Below are 27,043 nucleotides of genomic sequence, written 5' to 3'. Positions count from 1 at the left end.
CCGCGGGTGCCAGCTCAAGTCCCCGTCCTCGCTCAGCAGTCAACCCCGCCATGCCCGCGAACGTTTATGCCCACTACTACTAACCGTATTCGCTTCGTCCCGCCGACAGGGGTCCTCCTTCACTTCCTCCTCCACTTCCTTCTCTTCACCGACAGTTTCTCCATCGCTCCGCCACAACGGTTTCTTGGAAAACGAAACCCCCGGCAAGCCAGCTCCAGGCCCGAGACGAAGCGGATTCTTCAACCTTATGCCCTCGATTCACGACGTCGGTTTCGGCAGTGTTTCCGTGTTCCCCAGACAGGCTCTAGCATGTGAAAGACCTGATCTATACTACAATGCTACCTATGTAAGTTTACTCATGCCAAGTTAACCTTGCCTGCTACGGTGAAGTCGCCATGATAGCCTGATAGGTAACCTGAAGATTCGACACAGTCAGGTTGAAAGTCGACGATTGGCGTGTACGGTGCAATCGCCCCATTCGCAAGTTGCACCTACATACGGAGAGCCGATCCGGACGAACTACTATTGCGCCATCAGGTTGAAAGTCGACGAGTGGCGTGCAGTGCACGGTGCAATCGCCGAATTTGCACTTTGCAAGAACGGAATGCCGATGCGGACGAACTAGATATGAACTATTGCGCCACTACAGGAAGATCGTTGGCATTCCAAGTCCAAGAAGAGTGCTCACACTCATATGTGTGTATTGAGTCGAGAGACCACTGGTGCTGACCTCAAATTGTAGATTGATAGTCAAGCCTCGAGCGAATGATTAGTTTCCACAAGAATCCTCGTCGCAAACGATTCAGCCTACTCGCACACACCGAGCTTCTCACCGGGCCGGCGGCATCCAAGCATGCGGCACAATACATCACTCGGAACAGCCACACTGTGGCGTTCGGTTCATCACGGAACAGTCTTCTCCCGGTTGAACCGGCAAGGGTTCCGGTAAGCTTCCAATCTTACTTGTGTCAATCGCTCGCTCTTTCTACGTCTAGAGTAGTTATGGAGGACCGCGCACGATAGTTGAGTCAGTGCGGTCTCGCCGTCGGACCTCGCGCGAGACTTGAGCGAGCAAACGAACAGCCAGACTGCCAACCGATCGGCTATGGCGTGTGAACTGGGAGAGTCGAGTCATGCTGTGCTGTCAAAGGGCAGAATTGGTTCCTTCCTGCTGTGTCACATCGCACTTTCAATTTCGCTTTTTATGCAACCGCCAACCAACCAACAAACAACCGCCAACCATCACAAGCACCCAGAGTGAAGTGCACTTGGAATGCCGGATTTGCGTCGTGCGGCTGGCTCGACTTTCGACTTTCGACTCTCGAGCAGTGGTGTTTGCAAACTCCCCACCGGAAAGCCCGGCTGGGGTTGGCGCTTGAGCCTCGCGTGCATCGAGAGGTTCACTACGTACGGGCTAGAGGCCCCGGAAACGCACTTGCCGACTCGTATGTATCCGATCGAAGGTGCGGAAGTTAGAACGAGTGGGCACTGAGGGTGATAGATCATGGGCGGGATACCGCTTCGAATAGTTGGCGGTATATATGTCCGTTGCTTGCATGGCGTTGGACAAATCGTCGTCGAGACAGCGCACCACCCGTCGTGTTGAATCTTGATTCCATCCACGCCGCAGCGCTGGTTGACCGCCAGATCGTTCCTTCCGTGCCCAACTCGCACGGCATCGGGTGCAGAGCACGCAGTGCTTGCTTGCGTGGCTTCCAGCCAGCGCCAGCTGCATCGTCGCTACGATACCTGGTGTGCGACGGGTTGCCGTGATACGAAATCGTGTCGTTCGGAAACCCGCGTGGACCGTGGTACGGTAACAATGGGGTTTGAAGTTTCGGATGCCTTGACGAATCATGTCCCGCCCGAGGGAGGACCGAGTGAGCACGGCACGGAACCGCACAGCGACGTGTCGGTCAGCTGACTGGACTCCGTAATGCGAGTTTCGGATTCTCCGTCGCGCTGCTGCGTCGTGGTGGTGGTGACAGTGGCGGTCGCACGCGACAGCGACGGCAAAATTATGCGTCGCAAACTAGGGAGTTGCCTCATCTTCAAACAAAGCCACACGGGGAGATGTGCGAGTGAGACGCAACCAGACCAAACCACACATGCCTTTGGTAAGCAGGTAGGTACCTAGTTACATAAGTACCTATTCCGCCAGGCAGGCCTGGGTAGATTCTCAAACCACGCCCGAAGGAATGCGGTGCACACGGGAACGATACAGTCATCTTTTATACCCCGAGAATCTTAAATCTCCACGGATGAAGGAAGGCAAGAAAGACGCCGCTGCCGTCATCGCGTCTGGCGGGGTGTGGGGGTGGGTAGGGGAGGGGGTGGGGGAGAGAGGGCAAAGTTCAAACAGCATAGGTAGCCGCCGAAAAGCAAGCATACGATCGGAAGCCCGCCTACCTATAGCACATACTATGCACAAGGACTATAGGTGCTGGGATTGGTCTTCACGGCCTTTGCAATTTCCCAGCAACATACCTAGGGATCCATGGAAGTTGAAACTTCCCCGGTCCCAGCTCGAGAAGACTGAAGTTGCCTTGGAAGGCGTGCGATGGTTGATACGGGACATAGAGTACACAGATATGATACTCTATACGAAGCCTCCCGTATGTACCTGTCATGCTACCTATAACTGGGTATCGCGCCATCCAGCACGTGGTTTGGACTTTGGTCATGAGTGCTGGAGTGCTGGAGTGCTGGAGTCTGAAGTCTGGAGTCTGGAGTCGGGACTGCCGCCGGTCTTTTCACTATTCGGTCACGTCCGGGTACGACCGAAAAGAAAGAAAAATGAACAGCCAGCCAGTCATTCGCTCTCCAGCCAGAGTGTGTGCATAACTACGCCCGGGTGCGTGCGACCGAAGAGAAAGACAGCCAGTCAGCCAGTCGCTCTCCAGTTAGAGCGTGCGACTGAAGAGAAAGAAAGCCAGCCAGTCGCTCTCCACTGTCTAGACTCCAGCTCGCTAGTTGACTACGGTACTCCACATATCCGCTCAGGGTTCGACTTGCTGGGTGACGATCCGTGAGTTGGCTTCGATCCTCTCTTTCGGCATCGGTCCGGTTCGCGACGGAGGGAGGGACCTCAAGGTACTCTGCTGTGCCAGGTACATACCTACTCAGTTACTACTAGTCATCATTGGCGTGTGTATCAAGGCCTGTGCAGAAATAGGTATGTAATATATATCGATGGGAGGTTTGTACATAAGCAGGAGGTACTTACATCTAGGGACTCTTAGGAAGTACTTACTTTAGGTAGTCTGGCAAGTTTCGCCCCGTGTTCATCAGCAAAACCCCATAGTAGGTACATCCCGACTCCCTTGAACCTTCCCCCAGTCCCAGTCCCAGTGCCGAGTTGCAATTAACTAGTCCGCAAACACCAGGTCGTTCGAACTTCGGAGTCGACTCGACGCAGACGGGAATAACCCAATCAACTAAACAGACCCTGAATCGATGCAGGTACAGATTGCTTTCTCGCACCACTGCGCTGCTGGTGCAGGTGCATCCTCGCATCCTCGCACCCCCACATCGATAGTGCGCCGGTGCTACACAACTCAAAGTGTTGTTGTTGTCCGTCGTCGCAGGATACGGGCGCTTTGCGCAGGTACCGTACTACGGTACCTACACTCGCAGTTTGTGGAACCCGGGAAGAGAAAGAGAGGCTTCGCCAGAGAAAGAATAAACGCCCCCCTGTGAGGCCGTTGGGCACGCTTGCTCCTGGTCCAGACTCTAGGTGGTGCCTACCGTACCTGCCTGCCCGCGACTGCACCGGAGGATTTATTGGATGTCAGCATGCTGTGCTGCGCACACGAGCGTTCGCATATCTGTATCATCTGTATAGTGGGTAGGGTGTGTAGGAGGTAGGTCGACGGCGAGAGCGAGCGAATGGGTATCTATGTCGCCCAGTAAGATTCCTGCGAGCGAACGAGTGAGACTCCTCCACCACTCAGCCCGGCTCCCTACGGTGCACTGCTGCTGATGCGTGTGAACTAGCACCTACCAAAGTTTCTCGTTTGGAATCGGGGATTTGGCAGAGCGTGCGTGATGAGACAGACCCCGTTGCATTTTAACCGATAACAACGGTGGTGGCGGAGGGGGGGCGGTCAAATCTCCTTGCTGGCGTATAGCCGCGGGGCTCCGACTGCGCGATTGGTCGACAAATCCTCCGCTAGCTAGTCGACTTCCTAGCACGACTCGCCTCGGTAGGGAAGGTTTCCAGCGCTGAGCGTTGGTTGGCTGGTTGGACTCTTGGAGACTTGGAGACTTGGGGGGCGCCGCCTCCGTCCCTCCCTCCACCTCCCTCCTAAACGCCGACATCTCGCGATAGGCTTGCTGCATCCCTGCCGACTCCCAGTCCTTTGGGATATGGAGACCACACTACGCTACAGTGCACCTGTTTCGAATAGAATTGAACTACCTGCCTACCTCACTAACGACTCACCAAGTACCTACCTAAACATACCGGAGCTGTCCCTCATTCATGCCCTCCCCGGACAACCCAAGAGTGCTCTAGCAATGCCCTGGATATTGCTGCGGGCTCGGCCGTGCCTGCGTGCGTCTGGAAGCCCGGAGTACCTATACTGCCGGTACCTATAGCATCTACTCGATATTGCGGCGGAGTTGGAGGGGTGGAGTAGAGACCGGGAAGACGGGCAGCCTGGGGGGAGGGTGGAGCGAAGGGACCGAAAGGTGCGAAGGGAGGGATGGCGAGGACTAGAAAACCACGATGATTTCCCACACTTCCTGATTTCCCTCCCTTCTTCCTGAACTACTTCAACCACTCGGATTCTCGACTTCGTTGCCGTTCGTTCCTTCCTTTCTCTCCTCGCCAGTCCTTCTTTTCGCCAGTAGACGCCTTTCTACTATCACATTCTTTTCTCCGCCGTTCAACGCTTGTCCTTGTCCTTGTCCTTCGTTCACGACTGTGTCGCCTGCTCCCCGTTCACCTCAAAACTCAACCACTCCCAACCACTCCATCAATCCTCACCCGATATCTCGGCCTCCAAAAAACCTCTTCTCAAATCCACCACCCCACCCCCCAAACAAACTACCAGAATGCGTTTCACTCACGTCGCTGTTGCAGCCGCCATGGCCACTGCCGTCTCGGCCACCCGCGGTGGGTCGTACGGCAACGCTGGATACGGTGATGCTGGATACGGTGATGTGACCACGACTGCCATCCCCGCCGAGGTCACCCCAGAGACCCCGGCGTACGAGGTCCCCGAGGACACCACCACGTACAAGCCCGTGGAGTCTACTCCGACTTTCGAGACAAAGACTCCTACTTACGGAACTCCTGAGGTGGAGACCCCAGTCGAGGTGCCCGTCGAGAAGCCGAGCACTACCTCTTACAAGGCCGTGCCCACTAAGACTCCTACTTACGGAACTCCCGAGGAGGAGTCCCCGGTGGAGGCGCCCAGCACTTCCTACAAGGCTGTGCCTTCCGTTCCGGCGACCACTAAGACTCCTACCTACGGAACTCCCGAGAAGGAGTCTCCCGTTGAGGAGCCCAGCACTACCTACCAGGACGTGCCCGTGGTTTCCACCAAGATTCCTGGCCAGGCCTACCCGGAGTCCAGCACCACCTACAAGGGCGTGCCTTCGGTCCCCGTGACCACCAAGGTTCCCACCAAGACTCCCAGCTACGGAACTCCCGAGGAGGAGTCTCCCGTTGAGGAGCCCGAGTACCCCGAGTCGAGCACCACCTACAAGGGTGTGCCCGTGGTTTCCACCGAGGTTCCTGGTCAGGCGTACCCTGAGAGCAGCACTACCTACAAGGGCGTGCCTTCTGCTCCCGTGTCCTCTAAGATCCCCACCAAGACTCCCAGCTACGGAACTCCCGATGAGGAGTCGCCGGAGTCGGAGTACCCTGAGTCTAGCACCACCTACAAGGGTGTCCCCGTGGTCTCGACCAAGATTCCTGGAGAGGCTTACCCCGAGAGCAGCACTACCTACAAGGGCGTGCCTTCCGTTCCCGTGTCCTCCAAGATTCCCACCAAGACTCCCTCTTACGGAACTCCCGACGAGGAGACTCCCGATGAGGAGTCGCCGGAGTCGGAGTACCCTGAGTCCAGCACCACCTACAAGGGCGTGCCCGTGGTCTCGACCAAGATTCCTGGAGAGGCTTACCCCGAGAGCAGCACTACCTACAAGGGCGTGCCTTCGGTGCCTGTGTCCTCCAAGATTCCCACCAAGACTCCCAGCTACGGAACTCCCGATGAGGAGTCGCCCGAGGACGAGTACCCCGAGGAGTCCAGCACCACCTACAAGGGCGTGCCCGTGGTCTCCACCAAGGTTCCTGGCGAGGCTTACCCCGAGTCCAGCACCACCTACAAGGGTGTCCCCACCAGTACTCCTTACGAGACCGAGGTCCCCTCTGAGGATGAGGATGTTACCACCACTTTCGTCTACGTTCCGATCAGCTCAAAGACCGGCAGCCCTGCCGAGGTCACCACTGTGGAGCCGGAGTACATCACCACCGTCATCACGACCATGATCGTCACTACCTGCCCCGGAGGTCAGTCCCCATTTCCTTCCTAACTTACCAAAACCGCATGCTAACAGTTTCTCCAGGTTTGACTACTGTCCCTCACACGTACACCACCAGTGTGCCCGTCGTCGCCACTCCCACTCCTTCCATTGGTAGCCCTGCCGAGGTTGGTGAGGGATGCGATGTGCCCTCGACCATCACCAGCACCGTGACCGTTTCCACGTCCACCACCACCATCTACCCCGAGACGACCACTACCGTCTACATTGACGAGGACGAGACCACCACCGGCATCCCCACCTACGCAGTTGAGGATTCGACCAAAATCCCCGGCAGCACCCGCAAGACCTCGACTTCGTACACCACGCTGACCATCCCCACCACGTCGACCGGCATCGCCACCTACGACGTGCCCGCCGGCACCAACACCGTGACCGTCACCCCGATCGAGACGCTCACCATCAGCACCAAGTACAAGGGCGTGCCCGTAGCCTCCACCAAGGTCCCTGCCGAGGCCTACCCCGAGAGCAGCACCACGTACAAGGGTGTTCCCGTCGGCGCCTCCACCTACGTGCCCGAGGCCTCCACCTACGTGCCCGAGGCCTCCACCTACGTGCCCGAGGCCTCCACCTACGTGCCCGAGGTTACTACCTACATCCCTGAGGTTACCACCTACACCCCCGAGCCCACCACCACGTACAAGGGTGTGCCGGTCGATGTCTCGCCCTACCCATCGGCGTACTCGTCGGGCTACGCTGGTAACTCGACCAGCAACAGTACTACCCCCAACTACCCCGTCGAGTCGGTCCCCGTGTACACCGGTGCTGCCTCGCGCCAGGCCGTCGGCCTCGGTCTGCTGAGCATGGTCTTCGCTGGTGTGCTCGGCGCTGCTGCGTTCTTGTAAATCTTGCCTGCTATGTAGACAGCGTAGTTAGTGTCAGATATGTACTTGAAGTATGTAGGTAGCTGGAAGTTGACGAAGTTGATGTCACATCTTTTCATTCTGTCTGTTGTTGATCAATAATCCTGCGAGTAAGGTGTTTGTGTGTTTTGGAAGTGTGGTTTGAGTTTTGTTGAGTTTCTTCGCTTCGATTCGATATACCCTGCTGGTTTTTGGTTACATACTGGCCAGTATTTATTTTTGGTATTTTTTCTGTATTTACTTGACTTGGTTTTTACTACTACAACGTGTCTCTGATGGGAAGAAGATGAAGAGGAAGATGAGGGAGAAGAATTAAGATGGAAGTTATTAAAGTTGCGGGAAACGTTTCGTGAACCCCAAAGTGAATTGCTTCTTGGGAATAAGGGGATACCAGGAGCCTGGCTTACCGGTGCCGTGACTCGCTGAGCGATTAATATGTGTTTTATGTGCTTTTCCCGAGTTCTCACGCATGGAGGAGTTGACTCGACTCGGACTCGGACGGAGATGGGAGTATGGTGTGAGTATGAGTATGGATGGAATGTGCCACTGGCACACATAAATTTTTTATTTATGCAGCGGGGATCCCAAACCCCCCTACTTTTCTAAGCTTGGAATACGGACAAGGGAATCTCACCAGGAAGAAGGAATTGGTACATAGTATACAGCTCGTCAGCTCGTAGATTGCAGTGGAACTCGAAGGGACTCTAGTCAAAATACGAACAAGCTTATAGGGGGAGGGGGGTGTCAATATCACCTGCCAGATTCTTAGCCCAATATCAAGTATCACAGGAATAGAATTGGGTTAATATCTTCAAAACGTCCGCTGCTGGAGGCACTGAGCAGGGGATACCGAGTGATATATGTCTCTCACGGCCAAGCCAGTGAGTGATTCTTCGTGCTAATCACGGGCACTGTCTTGGCACGAGGTGGGGGGTTCAGTCCGCTGTCACGACACGATCGCACGCTGATCTCGTGAGCAGTCCGCCGAGTTCACCTCACCCCCGCCCTCTACCCCCCCACTCCGGTGTTTCGTTTTTCCTTCTTTGCTTGGAACTTGAAACGTCACAAAGTCTTGGAATCTAGGAGCAGAAGCAGCAGCAGCGAAGGCGGCTCTCCCTTACTTGCTTACTTGCTTGTTCTCTTATCATCGACATCCATCACATCACGCTCAAGACAACCAGACCCAACCCAACTCACAGCCACCCGCCCTACCACCCACACACATACACCCGCACACACTCACACACCAGCACGCAAGCACGCACACAAACCCCCCGACCCCCTTTCTCCCCACACACACATCACATTACTCTACCTAGATCATCATCGCTGTCATCGCGTGCCTCTTTCTGGATCTTGCGCGTTAGTTACTGGGATCTTGATCTTGATCGCCACTACTTGCCTGCCTACGCACTCTGACACCTGCTACAAACTACTACCACTACTATATACACACCCGACATACGTCGCTTTACTTTACTTTACACCTCATCGCTCACAAGCAGCCCCCGCGCGCGCCTGCCCGTTCCGTCGCATTCACCTCACATCACATCACCTAGCGGCCCACCTATCGCGGGTCGCTCACACGCAACATGGAGAACGAAGCGTACCTCGAGAACGGGTTCGACCCGAACAGTCTGAAAGTGGCCGAGCTTCGTGGGATCCTGCTGAAGCACGACGTGGACTACCCATCGTCGGCGAAGAAGTCGATTCTCGTGGACCTATTCAACGCCAACGTGGCGACTAAGGCAACGAAGCTGCGCGCCTCGCGCGCGAGAGTCAGCGCGAGCGACGAGGGCATGATCAATGCTGGCTTCACGCCGGAAAAGAACGAGATCGGCGCCACGCCAAGGAGGGTCCGCAGGACGACGAGGGGCGCGACGGAGGATGCGAATGAGGAGGAGGAGGCCAACGCTGGCGCCAGGAGGAGCACTAGGACTCCCTCGAGGAAACGGGTCGATAACGATGTTCAGGACGAGATTGATATGCCCCCGCCGCCGTCGACGGTCAGGAAGACGAGGAAGAGTATCGCGAGGTTCCCGGTCGATGATGTGGTCACGCCCGGGAGACAGATCGCGGCGGAAGATCCCGATACACCGTTCTCCTCCCATAATCCGTTCCAGAAGGGAACGCCGTCGCCGGCTAAGAGTCCCGATCCTGAGAGACGCAGGGTTGGTGTTTTCCTACCCCGCCAAAAGTGAAGCGGTTGTGTTGACGGCTATCTAGACCACTCTCGACACGCAGTCCATCTGCACCAAGAAACCCTTTACTTCGCTCAGGAGGAGAACTGATGGTGTTCCTGCTGCAGATATCCAGGTGTACGAGCAGTTCGACCATCCCATCGAGGCTCGGGTGGTGACGGATGCACTGAGAAAGAGACGGCAATCCTCTCGTCCGCGCCAGTCCACCAACGGTGGCGCGGTCGTCAAACAGGAACGCTTCGAAAGCCCCCCAATGATGGACAGCATGGAGCCCGGCGAAGAGTTTGTTCCTCAGGAAGCTATGGAGCTGGCGCAGGAGCCCGAGCTGCAGCTTGCCAGGAGGAGAAGGCAACGCTCACAGGGGTCCGGCACCAGTGGCAGTGTGGTGTTGGCAATCGTGTCGTTTGCCATGCTCGCCTATGCCGTTTGGTGGAGAGCGGAAAAGCTGGAGGTCGGATACTGCGGGGTTGGCGGTCTGGGTATGTATACCGCTTCGTCGTTGTGGCCGGGCAGCTGCTGATACTGACGGAAGCAGATATGCGTAAACAACAGCCCAGTAACGCTTTTGTCGAGTTGATTCGCCCGGCTTGCGAGCCGTGCCCGCCCCATGCACGGTGTTACCCAGGCATGGAGCTGGACTGCGTGGACGACTACATCAAGGCCAACAGCTATCTTGCTCTGGGCGGTCTCTGGCCGATCCCGCCAGCCTGTGTGCCTGACTCCGAGAAGGAACGCCGAGTGATGATCATGTCGGATGCTGCTCTTGATGTCCTCCGCAGGAGTGGAGCCGAGCAACGCTGCAAGGAAAAGTTCCTGAGCGGAGGAATCGAACTGGAAGGTGTCTCGGAGGGGGAGCTGAGGCAAGTTTTATACAACCGCAAAGCCGTCAGTCCCTTGCTGTGTTATTGCCCGATTCCTCCCCCAAACTTCGCGATACCGGTCACACATTATCAGCGAGTGCTAACCGGTGGTCTGTGGATATAGACGTCTCTGTCAGATCGAGAATTCTCGGAGCTCTGGAGACATGCTCTAGAAGACGTGTCGAACCGCGAGGAGGTGATCGTCGAAACCGACACGTAGGTCCAAATCTGCCCCATTTTCGTGAAGACGAACGCTCTTATCTGACTGTAGGTCTACGACGACTGCTGGCCCCACAGAGACAGCGGCACCACCAAACTCAAATCCACGTCAATTGCAGCTCTCCCGTTCGGCTGTGCGGCCCGGCTCTTCATCGCAGGATCCGTGGCCCGACATCGAGTCGAAATTATTGGTGCGTCCGAAGTCTTGCCTATCTAGGAGGAGCGCTCGCTGACATTGATACTGTGTGGCAGGAGTAATTGTTCTCCTCATTACGGGCGTTGCGCTTCGGCAGAAAATGGCCTCCAGGAAAGTGTACAACACCAAGGTCACCAAGTTGGTTCACATCGCACTATCCCAGCTCGCAGTCAACGCCATCCAGCATCCGGACTACCCCTACATCGCGGTTGCACACCTCCGAGACCAAGTACTGCAGCACGAGTTCAATCCGCATGCTCGCAAGCACTTGTGGAGCGGCGTGGAGCGGGTCGTCGAACAGAATAGCAACGTTCGTGCGGGGGAGAGGGAGGTCCAGGGTGAGATCATGAGGGTGTGGACGTGGATCGGCGGTCAGTTCGTCGAAGGTAAAAATGTTTTTGGTGATGATGCTACCTCCTCCGCTGTCGCCCTGGAGACCGAGTGGCGCCGTGGTTCTAGGCCCGTGGTCTGATGTGTATTTGTTGTTGGTCGATGATGCTTTTTTTCCTTCTTCTTTGTTGTGTGTATTACATACTGCTGTTACCAATATTGAGACTTTATGCTTTTCTTTCTTGCTTGCTTGCTTTAATGCATTTCGAACTAGCACGCGTTAGATGGTTGTTGAGATTGTGTTGTACGCTAAGAAACGATGGTGGTTGTCCCCTGTATGTATGCTCAGAGAGTTGTTGAATGAAAAGATGAGTTCCGAGGTGGTGAATGCTTGATGAACCCGGTGATTTTTTTGCTGCTCGGCTGCCAGCCAATTCGAACCAGCCGAGTGATCCACTGTGCGTCTTATCCAACCCCCACGTCCAATATAACGAAGTGACAGCGCCTTCCCCATCGATGGATGCCTTACTTACGTTTGCCCGGTAAGGCATCTACAAACGGACCATAGTATGATATGCACTCGACAGCACAGCATAGTACAGTACAGCCGTGTAGATATCTGGATTACTATTTACGTACATAATGTAGAGTACTTATACCTTTCCCCCCCCCCACCCCGCGCCGGGAGAAAACTCCGTGCCGCTGCCATCTCACATCTCACGTCTCACGTCATAGCCAGCACCCACTCACGCACTCAGCCCTACGCCGGCCGCGTCAGGCAGGTAGGGGGGATACCCGTCGTCGCCGCCCCCGCTCCCGCCGCTGCCACCGCCGACTTTCACCTCGAAACCGAACGCATCCCCGCGGTCCAGGTACACGACCTTCTCGTCGAGGCCGGCGGCGGTGACGGCGGCCTTAAAGTCCGACAGTGGCGAGAGGAAGACGTCGTAGTCGCTGTTTTTTGGTTAGTGCGGGCTGGAGGGGGGGCAGAGGGGGAGGGGAGGAACAGAGGGAGGGACGTGAGGGGGAGAGACGCACTCGTAGTGGATTGGAATCGTGATCTCAGGGTGGATCAGCCGCATCAGCTCTATTCCCTGTGCGGCGTCCATGGTCACCATTAGCAGTGGGAGGTTGGGGCCGGGGATTGTGGTGCCGCCTATACGTACACACGCACATACGGTCAGCGGGGGGCGGGGAGTGGGGGCGGGATGGAGGGAGGGGAGGGGCGTACCCAAGTGCACGAGCATCAGATCGATACGCTGGTCTTTATACCGCTCCGGTATCTCCCTGAGCTCGTCGACCAGCAGCGTATCACCGGAGATATAGATGCGATAGTCACAGCTCCACGCGGCATCGTACTCGTGTCCCAGCTCCAGCATCCACCCGTTCGTTGGCGGCACGGCGCCCAGCAGGTCATTGACCTTGTCGAGGATATGTGCCGGGCCGGGCGGCACATGTTTCCCTGGCATGGCGGTGACCCTGATAGCCGGTTTATTACTACCCGCCCCGCCGAGGATCGGAATAACGCCGCACTCGAAGGGATCCAGCGGATACACTGCCGTAAAGCTCTCGGCATCAGGCTTATGCGCGAGATGCGCGTGGGCATGCGGCGTAGTGACGATGGGTATATCCCTATGCAGCTCCTCCTCAACCTTGCGGTCGAAGTGGTCTTCGTGGTAGTGCGAGAGGAGGATCACGTCTACCGGCGGCAGCTTGTCGAGAGGGACCGCAGGATCGGTCACTCGCGTCGCGGTCACACCCGGACCCAAGTGCACGTGGTCCCCCGCGTGAAGGAAGTTTGGATCGGTGAGCACACGGAGACCGCTCCATTCTAGGATTGTCGTGGCGGTGCCGATGAAGGTGAGGGTGGCGGTGTTGTGCGAGGACGGAGTGGCGGATTGTAAGCTCTTGGGAGGTGGGAGCGTCGATGGAGCGTGGTGTGAGAGATTGCGCAGAGGGGGCACCCGTGAGTTGGGATCTAGGGCGAGGCGGAATTTGGGAGTCGACATGGCGGGCCAGATGTTTGGAGTGTTTCAGGTTTCGGGGGCCCGAAACGGCTGTTGATATTGAGATTTGGTGATGCTGTATACGCAATTATGACGACAGTTTGGGCTCATCCATCGGTGGGACTAAAACCTGACGAAGTTAGCAACCGTTGCACTTGGGGATAAACTATTAGTCCTCGATTATCCATTAGCGTAAGTACATAGAAATGAATTCCGTTTAGAGCTTCAGAGCATCAGCTTCAATATATGCCCCCAGCACACACCATGGCAATCTCCTACATATACCGGTACCACCGTATACCAAGGGCAAATCTTCAGATGTCAAGGCCGAATACCCAAGTATACTGACCCGAATTACCACCGAGCCATGAGCATTGGGCAGGGTACACATGCACTTTGATTGCAATAAACAAATCCCCCATGTTTCCCTTTCTCCCCATAGGCTTGCAAGTTGTGAGTTGTTCCAGGGGAGATTTCCGCCAGACATCGGTACCGGCCCAGCATCCCTGTTGTAGATCCCGACGGGGACTTTGGTACCAAAATACAGCGAAGACAGGGAATTGGCGGATGTGGAGGTGGATGAATTTCTGGCTTCGATTGATGACTCCATGACTCCGTGGATGGTTGGCTGGATGGAGATATCTCTGGAAATATGTTGTATGCTGTATACTGTAACTAAGGTAATAGTACGGCAACTACCCTTCGCCCGCCAAAAGTTCCATCCACGCCAACGGCAATCACTGGTCAGTGATCATCTGCCGGATATAGGAATCAATACCAAGGACTGCGTATACCTATGGGATACCGTATGGTATACCAACAGAAAATACAGGGTACAGACGAATCCGAACGTTCAGTGAATACCTAGGCAAGTACTCATTGAGCACTGCCCGATCGGATTTCGCCGAGACATAGGTATCCATACTTCGTCAAACCCTCCTCCACAGCATCAGCATCGGTGCTATACCTAGTAGCCAAGGTGTTGGTGTCAGCGTCCGTCCGGAGTCCGGGTCGCCGACTCGCCGTCTCACCGTCTCCACCGGCGCCAATAAGCTCGATGCCGCGGCGCCAGCAAGTTCGGACGGTCACTGTCTCTCATGAACGTGTGGGGCAATCGCGGATCTCGCGGAGACATAGAGTACCTATGTAGGCAGCAAGATCGACGGTCACTAGAAACTTCAAACGGGCGGTAACACTGTTGGTTGGGTAGATATCTTCAGGCAGAAGTACACCACTAGTATATGCTTATCTATATGTAGGTCTTATCACTTGTGAGACACCTCCAACTACCTACACCCATCTTATGCATACTTTGATCCACTGATCCAGCCGGTACGGTACTCTTTAAGTCTGTTAAGACCGAGGTTCAGGTCTTCGCCCGTCCCTTTTGACGCCGGCTACCTATACCTCGGGAGTCGGCCCTCGAAAATGGTGCATCTAGAACCGGGACCGGGATATGCGCAAGATGCTCCCGTGGAGGATAGTTGGCCACCATACCTCCGCGGCCCCGCCTTCTCTACAGACTACTACTAGGTAATAACAATCCAATCTCCGGCGATCGGCCTAATTTTGGAACGTAGAAAGAAGGTTGATACATCCTACTAGACTACTAGTTAAGCTTATCCATCCGGTCTCGACTCTCGACGATATCAGTGGGCACTGGGCAACCACAATACAGCTACCGGTACTGGCAAATCCCACTGGCAAACCCACTGGCTAACCCCCCTGTGGTGGAATAAAATTTGCTTTCGACCGTAATCTAGAGAGAATACCTACCGTATTGTGTCCGAAGCCATGATTTTTGGTATGTAATATTGACTACCGCTATGGAAATCCTCGAGCACTCGTTTTGGCGGGTTCGAATTCCTGTAAAGAAGATACATTATACGGCTTTTCGTTTCATTTCCTTTTCCTCGCTGAAGCATGGATTCAAAACTCAAAACCCAAAGTGCTACAGAAGAAGAAGAAGAAGAAGAAGATATATGAGCAGGCGGTGGTGGTGGTGATCACTGATGGTGAAACCACCATCCTCGCGGTTAAGTCCCCAGCCGAGCCGAGAGAAAAGAAAAGCAAAGAAAATCTGCCAGAAATCGAACCAGAAGCGGAGCGTAAGATATATACACGTTGACAGGCGTTGGTTATGGGCTTGCAGCCTTGCAGGTACATACGGTTTCCGTCGTCGCCTCGAGTGTCTACATGCACTCACTCGTGCACGAGTGAGTGCCTACGGATGCACCTACCTACTAGTAGGCATGGCGAATTACAACTACCATCGAGCCGGGAATCGGTTGTGCGGTTCGATTCGTTGACGGTGCGGGGAATGCAGGATCCATCATCCGGTGGAGGGAGTAGAGGACCCGGCTCAAGACTCCCCCGCTGCTGAAGCGTGTTGAAATTTCATCCAGTCAGCTTATGCTCACTCGGAGGCTCTGGTAAACGATGAGACTCGAGAGGAGAACGGATGTTCCAATCCTCTTCCTTCCTGTGCACACTGCACACAGTGAACACCGACCGGCAAGCATGTACTCCGAAGATGCCCAGGCAGGCAGGCAGGCAAGCAGACAGGCAGGGCATGCATGCATGCATACATGGTATTCAGGCACATGGAAGCCCAGTGTCCACCATGTATGTCTGTAGAGTATGTACGTACATACGTTAAGTGGGGAGCACATCTTGACACCACCCACCCACCACCCAGCAGCCAGATCGGATCTCACTAACCGATCCATCCCCTCTCGTTCTCCTCCTCCTCCTCCTCCGCATCCACTTCCTCCTACTCCTCCTCCTACCCCTCCTACACACTCCTCCTCGGGAAGAAGAAGCAAATTCCCCACCCTCCCTCCGTCCGCGCGAGTCTCGGAACCAAAGCCCGCACGCAGCAAGCTCACTGTCACCGCCCATCTGAGATCTCTCGGGACCTCCCCACAGCCTCCAGGCTAGGCTTACCAAGTTGGAGCATGAACGTACCTACTGTATAGTGAAGGGGGGAGGGGGGGTAAAAAAATACGCTTTTTGGCGTCTCGGGACGGTCAAATAGCGTATAAATACGGTCAAAATACGTATTTTCACCGTATCGATACGCTTTTTTCCGTATCGGCATGGTCACAAAGCGTATTTTTTACCCTCCCCTTCACTATACAGTACTTTCTTAAGTACATAGTACACGGGCGGGAGCCTGGAAGCTGGAGGCCATAATCATATCGTCTTTCGCATTTTCAGATGTCTTTTTTCTTCACGAATCACGCGGAGTACGCTGCTGTGGACCTGTGGTACCATGGATACTATGCACACTCACAATGCACACTCACAATGCACACTCACAATGCACACACTCACCGCAATGATCAGTCGTCATTGAAGTTGGGATACCCGGAAATAGATGCAGAAACGCCTTGCTTGAAGTTTCCTTGTTTGCACGCGGGGATTGGAATACAAATCACGACGCGTGTGATGATTCATGAACAGCTGAGGATGTCAGGGTGTCAGGGACTCAGGGTGATGATTCATGAACGGCTGAGTGCGGTGATTCACGAACCACGAACAGCGGGGTGTGACGATTCGTGAACGGCTGGGTGTGATGATTCATGAACAGCCGAGTGTGCCGACGATGATGTGCAAGGTTCATTGCCTCATTGCCTTGTGGAGTTATGCGGGGATTCGGAAGCTTAAGGGTAGAAAGAGTGGGGAGCGGGGGGGCGGGGGGGCGGGGGCGGGGCGGGTTTAAGCGAGCAAACCGAGCAACCCGAGCAAACCGATTCCGTTTCTCTTCGGAGTTCGGACCTTGAACGCGAGCGTGTCCTGGCGAAGTTTGAGAATGCATCAGGTGCGGTGCGGATCTACCGGTGCCAAAAGGAAGTTAGGAACCGGATCGACGATGTTTTTCGCTGCGCGGATGGCGGTCATCGGCTGAGCTTGATTGGCTTCGCAGGATTGACTTCGATGGTGCGGTCGATTGCCAGTGCTGCCGAGTTGCTCGGTGTCAGCATAAACCAAGGTCCAAACATGGCCGCGGAAAGTTCATGCTCATGCTCATGCTCATGCTCACGGCTATCACGGCGCAGAGCATTGCTGAAGTACTAGTCAATACCTTCTAGTTGGTACCCGCAAGCAGTGAATACGAGAGAACGCCCGAGCCACCCATGAATCATGATCCAGCCTCATACGATATCTGGAAAAAGCTTTTGTCCGACTAAGCTACTGCCTAAAGCCCGAGCGAAGATGCGAGAACCAGTCAGTCGGTGCACCCGACTGCCATCGCCTCGGGCGGCATCTTGATGCGGAGCCCTATGAACAGACGGCGATGGGGGCGAAGGGATGCGCCAACGAGTGGGTGGTTGAATCGGACAAATTGGCGTTCACAGGCGAATGGACGCCGTTCCCCCCAACTACCTACTGCTGTGTTGGGTGCGATGGCGAGCAATTGGCCGTGCCTAGGTACCTCACGACTCACGAGCCAACATGACGCTCGTTGATCGTGTTTGTCCGCAGCTTTCGGAGAGCTTCTTTCTTGACTCATTTCGTCGGACAATCGCAAGCAGTATGTAGATACTCCAGAGTCTCGGTTCTGTCCGTTTCCGTGTCTCTCGAAGTACACAGTTTCTGAGGTTCCTCGGTATTTCGTTTATCTGTGAACCTCGACTGGTGCTTCCGGAATCCGGATGGCCAATAATCGCTTGCTCGATCATGGATCGCTACTCTGCACGAACGAGCCACACTGCAGTCTGCCACAGGCTCGGGGCTGGGGTACCAAGAGTTTCATTGTACCATACATAGCCGGCGCAAGTCTCCGTCGTCGGTGTCGTCCTCTCGTCCCTCCTCAATCCCCACAAGTCCCAGGCCTCCAAACTAGAGTAGCCAGATCTTGGCCGTACATAGGCTCCCGTCGTGTTCGAATCCGGGCAGTCCGTAATCCGGACACATATTGATGTGTCTCAGGTCTGAAAAAAAGTCGATGGCCTCCTCTCCTCTCCTCTCCTCGGCTGCGATTCCCATGCATAGTGTTTGCAGCGCTGCCATCTGACAAGACGTATGGTACATACTTCCTACATATGTTAGGTAGGTACATGGTGACTCCGCAGCCAGCCTGACGGTATGGACATAGTTAGGTCGATGTCTCGACTCTCCGGGGGATCCTCACACGCCGCGACACCTCAAGGAAGGAGACGATGGAGGGGAGAGGGAGAGCAGATGACGGGAGGGGCACAGGAGGTGTTGCTCCGAGATGGATCTTTCTTGGGCCGGCCGACAAGAATCAACAGCCCTGCCAGTAAGAAGTATGTATCAAGTACTGTACTAGTAAGCAGTACACTCCATGGTCTTTATATCCACTCGTAGCCGGCTACCTCCCCTTCTCCTTCTCCTTCTTCTCCTTCTTCTCCTTCTTCTCCTTCTTCTCCTTCTTCTCCTTCTTCTCCTTCTCCGTCTTCTTCCGCCGACTGGCGCAATCGCCCGCTCAAGTGCCCTATGTACATACATTAGGTACGCACGATGCCTTGACCGCCGAAAAGTCCGTGTGCTCTCGATCGTGAAGCCTGTGTCCATCTAGCATTAGTATTTGTGGTTGTTGATAATACCCACACATTGGCACCTATCTCATGTAGATATCACGTTCACTATTCGAACGAAAACCATCAGGATGGATCCCTAACTTCTCCAGGCTTGTTACCCAGAGTCCATGCAAGTAGAGTATCTACCTTTCTTATGGACTTCCTTTACAAGGAGGCCCCACACCTCTCACACAACCACCCCCCATGCTGTAACCACACTCTTGCGCACACTCAAACCACCCCCGCCTCCCCACTCCCACTGCTCCCGCATATATTCGCCGCTGCCGCCAACCAAAAAACTATAACCCACACGCTCAAAGCAACCACCCCTCCTCCCCGGTCCACCACCCCCCCCGCCCCCCCGCCCACCCCCCATCGCTGATCCACCGCTTTCTCGCCTCATCTGTAGCCTAACCTACACCTACCCTACGCTACATACCTACCCTGCCAGACGGGGCCTGTCTTGTCTTTGCTTCACGTTCACCGCTCTCAACTCCCAATTGCCCCTCTCTCCCCCCACCCCCAGTCTCCTGCTGTCTCCAGATCTGTTCGCTCAAGAACCAACAGCCTACCATACACCACCAATACCTCCACCAATACCACCACTACTACCACCCCCCAGCAAAAGCCCCCGTTGCCGCCCCTCGCCGCCCGCCGCCCACAACCCAGTCCTAGTTCCAGCCCCAGCCCCAGTCCCGCTTCCACCTCTGCAGCCAAAAACATCTTACAGCCAAAACATCTTACAGCCTAACCCCCCCACAAAAAACTACACTCCCTTCCAGCCCGCTTTACGAGTTCCTCGAACTCGTCACTATAACCTACCCTTTGACTTGCGATGGCGTGGTAGTGTATCGCGGTCTTGCCGACGAACTCTGCGTCAGCCGAAAGATATCACTTAACTATACCGAACCGAACCCGCCTCCCATTCCAAAAACCTTCGATCCCAAACCATGACGCGACAGGAACGCCTTGAGCGACAGCGGACAAACTCTGCCACTTCCTACCACTCGATGAGTGCGGCACGCTTCGCTTCCGACCCCGTAATTCCTACGCCGTCGTCTCCCGGAAGTGCTGGGAGGAATCCCATCAACGTTCCCCCAAGACCGCGCAAGTGAGTGTGTGCTTTGTTTTGCATCGCGACCTAAATCCCCCCCTCCACCACCATCTCCCCCTCCACCCATCCCCCTCCACCTAAAACGCATCGCTTGTTTGGGACTTTCTCGTAGTTTCTTCTTCTTCTCCCTGGCCTCGATAATCAAACTGGCGCACTGAAAGACTGTCATGGCTGACCTGGTCGATCTCCCATCCAGTGGCAGCAGTAACGGGAGGTTCGATAGAGATCACAATATATCTCCTGGATCGCATGGGGCGTACTCGCAATCCCCTCCATTGTCGTCGCCGAAAGCGTCCGCGTCGTCCAACTTCAGCGACCACCGAAGAGAGCTTGCTGTCCTGCAGAATCCTCAATTCATAATGCGTCAGAATCCGCCGTCCGCGTCCCCGTCACCGATAACCGGGCATCATCCCCTAAGTGGCACACCCAACTTGAACAGCAACATCTTCGACAACAGCCAAGAGCCGTTTGCTTTGTCGCCCCTTCTGCGGCCAGGCACGGCGCCCTCCGTGGGCCCGTCGGATAGCTATTTTCCCGATGAAACGCGCAGACCGTCGGTTGCTTCGGTGGTGACGAATGCTTCTTCAAACGGGTCAAAGTCATCGATGGGGCGTTCTATCTACAAGAAGATCTTCGGAGGGGATGATGCTACAGGAGAGAGTCCAGGCTCGTCCGAATCGTCGTTACCACCAAACGTTACTCCTCGGTCGCAGCATGTTTTCACAAGGCCGGTCACACCGACGATATCCAGGCCACGGACACCAGTGCCTTCTTCGGATGTCGTTCCGTTTCTCTATCAAGATCCAGCGGTGGGTTTGTTTTGGAGCTCTTTCGTCCTGTGTGGCGTTCGGACCGCTGATGTATAGCGTTAGGACATCCGGCGGATAGGCGATGCTCCGGTTCACGATATCCCCATCTCGGACAAAAGGTACGATCCGGAAGATGCGTCGGCTTCAACGTCGTCGTCACATACGCACAGAGGACTACATCTACGTGGCAGGAATAAGAATCGCGACAAGCAGGCCGAGAAGGAGAAGGAGAAGGAGAAGGAGCTACCCCCACGACCGGGAAGCGGCAGGGATTCGGTGTTTGGAGATTACCGTCGAGGGCTTAAGCTTCATCTCGATGGAACAGCATCCTCGCATTCATCCCAGACGCGGCTCATCCGCTCGGGCTCCCCGACGCCATCCATGGCTAGTACCCTATCCGGAAACCCTCCCAGGTCACCGGGAGGAGAGGTCAACGCGAAGACGAAGGGATTCCTGCGGAATAAGATCGACAAACTGATCAAGAAGGATAAGGACAAGGTTTACGAGAGCGAGAAGAATTTCGATGGTGGTGCTTCGAGCCGTGGGCCGCGGTTGCGTGCGAAGGCATCTGAACCGGCGCTCAACACATTCACCTCCTCGCCTGCTGCGATGAAGAGGGGATCCGGTGGACACAACGAATACATAACACCTCGTCTGATGGATTATGCGTCGGTGGAACAGATCAAAACAGCCACCAAACAGGACGGGAGGAAGGAGGGAAAGAAGGAACAGGTTGCCGGGCGCAAGGGGGGGCGGGGCAAGGGCGGACAGGAAGAAGAGACCCCTTTCCGGATAGACACCGACTTTTCGGATATCGATCAGTTCGTGAATCGTGCGGCACCGGCCCCCGATCCCAACTCCTCGTGGCTCGACAATACCGAAACTCAACCGCACGTGGACAATGCCACGTGGGAGCCACCGGAAAGTTGGGCGACCCAGGGTGTAGCACCACCCTCGGCCGAGGCGTCCGAGGCGGAGGAAGAAAACGAATCCGGCCCCGAAGATTCCCAGTATTGCATACGAGTTTTCCGTGCGGATTCCACGTTCGCGACCCTCTCCTGCAAGGTGCAGGCGTCGGTGACGGAAGTCCTCGGTCTCCTCGGACGTAAATCGTTTTTGCAGGACAACCTGGCTAATTACCAGATCGTTATGAGGAAGAATGGTCTTCTCCGGATCCTTGGACCCAACGAACGACCACTTAAAATCCAAAAACGGCTGCTGGAGCAGGTGGGATACACGGAAGAGGACCATTTGGATGAGATTGGCCGTGAAGACCATGGCTATCTGGTTCGGTTCACCTTCATGATGGCTCGAACCGGTTCATATTCCTTGGTATGTCACTTCTTTTTGGTTCATGGCGCAATCGGCGGGAAGAGAAAAGAAAGAAGAAAACTAACGGTTGGATTTGCGATGTTATCAGGATCAAGATTCAGGTCTAAATAAAGTCCAAAAATTCAGTCACGTAGACCTTCAAGGAAGAAACCTGCTCACTATTCCCATCACTCTCTACCACAAGGCGTCCGAGATTATCTCCCTAAACCTGTCGCGCAATCTCTCGCTTAATATCCCCAAGGATTTCATTCAGCAGTGTGTCAACCTCCGCAAGATCGAGTTCACTGGGAACGAGGCCGAACGGTTGCCCGGAAGCATCTCGTCCGCATCGAGACTGACGTATCTTGATATTTCGACCAACCGCCTGGAGGAACTGGAACATGCTGCTTTGGAGGACCATATTGCCTTGGTGGCGCTGAAGATGTCCTGTAATCGCCTATCATCGTTACCTCAGTCGTTTGGGCAGTTCAAAAGTTTACGCAATCTCCACGTTTCGTCGAACCGACTGACCGTATTCCCGGCGTTCATATGTGATCTAGTAACCCTGGTCGAACTGGATATCTCATTCAACGGAATCACGAGCTTCCCCCTCGAGATCGGCCAGCTTTCCGCGCTGGAACGGCTCATCGCCGCGAACAACCGCCTCACCGGCTCTCTGCCACCGACGTTTTCAAATCTCGGATCGTTGAAGGAACTGGACCTGCGCTTCAACTACGAGCTGCAAAACATTGATGTGGTGTCCGAGTTGCCGAGACTGGAAGCCATCGTGGTCTCGCATAACCGTGTCTCCGGATTTCAGCAGTCGTTCCATAAGCTCCGTGCATTGCACCTTAACTCCAATCCCGTCACTCAGTTCAGTCTGACAACGATTCTACCAACACTGAAGTTCCTGAACCTGTCGAACGCAAAGATTGCAGCTATCAACGAGACACTGTTCGACAAGCTGCCGAATCTGGAGAAGTTGTACCTGGATAAGAACCACATCGTCTCCATTCCTCCCCAGATCGCAAAACTGCGCAAGCTCGAGCATCTGAGCTGCAGTAGGAACGAGTTGGCCACGATACCGAAGGAGATCGGCCAGCTATCGGAACTCAAGTATCTCGATCTGCATTACAACAACATCAAGACGCTTCCCGGAGAGATTTGGCAGATGGCCAGTCTGATCACGTTGAATCTTTCTTCCAACATCATCAAGACCTTCCCCCAACCAGTCGCAGGCCCGGCCTTTGGCACAACTTTCAGTGAGAATACCGTCAAGGAGAAGAGTATTCCGGAGAATCCCAACGAAGCGGCGGCAGACGCACTCGAAAGGCCAGAAACCGCGGATCGCAGACCATCACAGCAGTCTGGAGGCTTGTTGACGGCTGCCAACCTGCCCGCGCCACCGAATGGAGTCAAGAACTCGCCGAGCATCTACGGCCAGAGTGGCAGGAAAGCCTCCGTCATTTCCAGGGCAAGCTCCGATACGATGACGATCGCCCCGACGGTTGCCTCCAGGAAGGACTCTTCGTCGTCGGGCAAGCTGGCCAATACCTTCGTGTATAGCTTGAAGTACCTCTATCTGGCAGACAACATCCTCGGAGATGAGTGCTTTGAGGAATTGTCATTGCTCGGCGAACTTCGGGTTCTCAACCTTTCGTACAACGATCTGTACGACATCCCGCCCCGTGCCTTGAGCAGGATGCCATTGCTCAGTGAATTGTACCTTTCTGGCAACGAGATGACGAGCTTGCCGGCGGAAGACCTGGAGCATATTCCTTATCTCAAAGTCCTGCACTTGAACGGGAACAAGTTCCAAACACTGCCCGCGGAGCTCGGGAAGATACGCAAGCTGCTGGTGTTGGATGTTGGAAACAACGCGCTCAAGTACAACATCTCCAATTGGCCGTACGATTGGAATTGGTATGCAACCGCCTTTCTTTCCTTCTTGAGTTTTTTTGGAGGCTTTGTTAACACTGGTTCGCAGGAACTGGAACTTGGATCTCAAGTACCTCAACCTGTCTGGAAACAAGCGACTGGAAATAAAACCTAGTAGGGGCGAGATGGGAGCTTCGCGTGAGAAGAGTATTACGGATTTCAGTCAGATGACGAAGCTTCGCGTCCTGGGTCTCATGGATGTCACCCTCATGAGCAACACGCCCGATCAAACGGAAGACCGCAGAGTGCGACTGTCAGGGTCCATGATAAGATCGATGTCCTACGGCATGGCTGATTCTCTCGGACGGAGCGAGCACCTGTCGCTCATCGATATGGTGGTGCCCGATTTCCGGACTTCTCGGGATGAGTGGCTGGTTGGACTTTTCGACGGACAAGCATTGTCGACAGGAGGTAGCAAGATCTCCAAGTTCCTACACGAGTCACTGGAGTTCTTCTTCAAGGAGGAACTCAACAAACTCAAGGGCGACGAGACACCGGCGACCGCACTGCGCAGAACATTCCTGAACCTCAACAAGGAGCTAGCCTCAACGGCCATGCAGCCTCTCGATGACAAGGGTGCAACCAGACATCCTTCTACTGGTGGTGGAGCGATGCTCGGACCCATCGACTTGAATTCCGGAGGGGTGGCCACTGTCATCTACAATGCCAGCAACAAGCTCTACGTGGCAAACGTGGGTGATGCCACAGCGGTACTGACCCGGACGGATAGCTCGCACCATGTTCTTACCAAGAAGCATGATTCGGGGAATGCCACGGAACTGGAACGTATCCGAGAGGCTGGTGGCTGGGTGTCACGAACGGGAAAACTGAATGATGTTTTGGATACTTCCCGTGCCTTTGGGTACTTTCATCTGATGCCAGCTGTCAATGCGGCTCCCGACATTCAGGAGATGCCATTGGAGGGCCACGAGGAGATGCTGATCCTTGCCAGCAAGGAGCTGTGGGAATATCTTTCGGTGCAAACCGCAGTCGACATCGCGAGGAAAGAAAAGGCCGATCTCATGCGAGCAGCCCACAAACTCAGAGACATCGCCATCGCGTACGGTGCTACCAACAAGATTATGGTGATGGTCCTGGGCATTGGCGACATGAAGAAGCCCAAGCGGAATCCGAAGGCGCATCTGTCGGTGGGTCCCGGTTTCACGGACGATGATTTCCCAACCATCAGGGTTACGCGCAAGCGCGGGAAGGAAACAGACAATTCGGTAGGATATATATTCCGGTTTACCTACTCGTTGAATGTCGCTAACACCAGGTATAGCTCAGTCGACTCGGCGACGAGGTCAGAGCGCCAGACGGCGACCTTGCCATGGTCTTTACGGATATCAAGAACTCGACGGTCATGTGGGAAAATCATTCTGTTGCCATGCGATCCGGTATCAGGATTCACAACGCGGTCATGCGACGCCAGCTACGACAAGTTGGCGGATACGAAGTCAAGACAGAAGGTGATGCATTCATGGTCAGTTTTCCGACGGCTACAGCCGCGCTGCTGTGGTGCTTCAACGTTCAGAGAGACTTGCTCGATCAGGAGTGGCCGGACGAGATTCTCGACTCGGAGAATGGACGCGAGATACAGGATTCCGAAGGCAGGGTCATTTACAAAGGCCTGTCGGTAAGGATGGGTATTCATTGGGGTGCTCCCGTGTGCGAACCCGACCCAATTACCGGACGCATGGATTACTTTGGTCCCATGGTCAACCGCGCCTCCCGTATCAGTTCCGTGGCGGATGGAGGTGAGATCACCGTCAGTTCGGACTTTGTTGCAGAGATCAACAGATGCGTCAGTTGCTATTCGGCCTACCAGCAACGAGGGGAACAGACCACTCAGGCCGCCGAAGAGATCTTTGGCGATGCGGAGCTGGCACGTTCGGTCATCAAGGATCTTAGAGACCTGAGCAACAAGGGATTCCAGATCAAAGAGCTTGGTGAACGGAAACTCAAAGGCCTCGAAAATCCGGAATTTGTCTGTCTCATGTACCCGGCTCAACTTGCGGGCCGGCTCGAGTCGAAGAGCGCGCAGAAGGCGGTTTCTCAGCCGAAACTTAGTGTGAATCCTGAGGAGCTGTGGAAGTTGTGGGAACTCTCGATTCGACTCGAGATGTTGTGTTCCTCCCTCACAGCGGAGATTCCGGGGCATAGGGTGCATCCCACTGATATGATCGCGAAGCTACGTGAGGTCACTCCGGAACTCTTGACGGACCAGATCATGATGCCGGTGTTTGAGCAAATCGTCACGAGGATAGAGAATTGCATGAGCGTCCTGTACATCCGGAGGTTGTTGGTCCCCGAATCCTCGAATCCGTTGGCCAAGCCGACCTCTGCGCCCCTCTGCGATCTCCTTGACCACCTTGAGGCACGACTTGGGGTGAAAATAAGCGGTTCTGCCGCTGCCGCTGCCGCTGTTGCCGCTGCTGACGCCGAGGATTCGGAGCGTCTGGCATTGGAGGATATCTGTACTTCTTCATCCGCCTCGACATCCTCATCTGCCGCTGTATCGCCCACCACTGCTACACGATCGAGCAATTCCCGCAAGTCGTACATACAGCTGAATCTCCCCACCGGCACTGAGCCATCCGGGTCGTCACTCAACATACCGGATTTATAATGGTACATCTTCTTTAATGCTTGTTCCTTGCAAATCAGGGGGGTTTTCTTTTCGGACGGCGTACTGTCCGGGCTAGGACCTTTTTTTTATTTTTATTTCTTTCCTTTTCCTTCACGGGTGTTGAATTTTTCTCTCTCACGGCGCCAAACGGGTTTCTTCCTTGTTTTTCAGTTCAGTTATCTCATGCGGATTTTATCTTATTTTATCTATCTTCCCTTTCCTAATACTTTTTTGTTTTATCTACTATTTTTTATATTTATGTAGCTCTCTCTGCGACTTTCGCTCTCTGCGCTGGCTGGTGTTGTAGTTTTCTTTTCTTTTCTTTTCTTTCCACTTTCTCTTGTACATTCAGCTGCTGCTCCCTTCCAACAACACTCGTATGGCTTCCGTCTTTTCTGCTTGTTCCGTTCCCCACGTGGCTCCGACTCAGCCCACTTGCTTGCCTGTCTGTTCGCTTTTGATGTGTATT

General features: G+C 54.7%; 5 protein-coding genes across 5 annotated transcripts; 3 read left to right on the top strand and 2 right to left on the bottom strand.

Moving 5' to 3' along the window:
- The first annotated feature begins 2,337 nt into the window (after nt 1–2,337).
- Nucleotides 2,338–3,243, top strand: BZA05DRAFT_135892 (uncharacterized protein). The gene is made up of 2 exons (XM_051478850.1): nt 2,338–3,175; nt 3,243. Exon 1 carries the CDS (start codon nt 2,424–2,426, stop codon nt 3,030–3,032), a length of 609 nt encoding a protein of 202 aa, XP_051336987.1. The 5' UTR covers nt 2,338–2,423; the 3' UTR covers nt 3,033–3,175; nt 3,243.
- A 5,510-nt stretch (nt 3,244–8,753) lies between these two features.
- On the top strand, nt 8,754–11,406 carry BZA05DRAFT_135804 (Man1-Src1p-C-terminal domain-containing protein). The gene is made up of 6 exons (XM_051478849.1): nt 8,754–9,586; nt 9,642–10,095; nt 10,152–10,501; nt 10,601–10,692; nt 10,774–10,886; nt 10,948–11,406. Exons 1-6 carry the CDS (start codon nt 9,008–9,010, stop codon nt 11,361–11,363), a joined length of 2,004 nt encoding a protein of 667 aa, XP_051336986.1. The 5' UTR covers nt 8,754–9,007; the 3' UTR covers nt 11,364–11,406.
- Nucleotides 11,407–11,746: 340 nt separating this feature from the next.
- Nucleotides 11,747–13,230, bottom strand: BZA05DRAFT_426802 (beta-lactamase superfamily domain-containing protein; the record flags this gene model as incomplete). Its single annotated transcript, XM_051486029.1, has 4 exons — nt 11,747–11,772; nt 12,051–12,175; nt 12,260–12,377; nt 12,453–13,230. The coding sequence occupies 4 exons, from the start codon at nt 13,228–13,230 to the stop codon at nt 11,747–11,749; spliced, it is 1,047 nt and encodes a 348-aa protein (XP_051336985.1).
- Nucleotides 13,231–18,565: 5,335 nt separating this feature from the next.
- BZA05DRAFT_447412 (uncharacterized protein) lies at nt 18,566–18,775 on the bottom strand (the record flags this gene model as incomplete). Its single annotated transcript, XM_051487155.1, has 2 exons — nt 18,566–18,662; nt 18,714–18,775. The coding sequence occupies 2 exons, from the start codon at nt 18,773–18,775 to the stop codon at nt 18,566–18,568; spliced, it is 159 nt and encodes a 52-aa protein (XP_051336984.1).
- An 835-nt stretch (nt 18,776–19,610) lies between these two features.
- On the top strand, nt 19,611–26,815 carry BZA05DRAFT_135718 (uncharacterized protein). The gene is made up of 6 exons (XM_051478848.1): nt 19,611–19,884; nt 20,084–20,696; nt 20,760–22,028; nt 22,117–23,930; nt 23,995–25,171; nt 25,228–26,815. The coding sequence occupies exons 1-6, from the start codon at nt 19,724–19,726 to the stop codon at nt 26,572–26,574; spliced, it is 6,381 nt and encodes a 2,126-aa protein (XP_051336983.1). The 5' UTR covers nt 19,611–19,723; the 3' UTR covers nt 26,575–26,815.
- Nucleotides 26,816–27,043: the final 228 nt, after the last annotated feature.

The sequence above is a fragment of the Tricharina praecox genome, assembly GCF_024521635.1.
Source record: "Tricharina praecox strain CBS 144465 chromosome Unknown BZA05scaffold_23, whole genome shotgun sequence".
In the NCBI taxonomy this organism is placed as follows: domain Eukaryota; kingdom Fungi; phylum Ascomycota; class Pezizomycetes; order Pezizales; family Pyronemataceae; genus Tricharina; species Tricharina praecox.
This window is presented reverse-complemented; position numbering and strand designations above follow the sequence as displayed.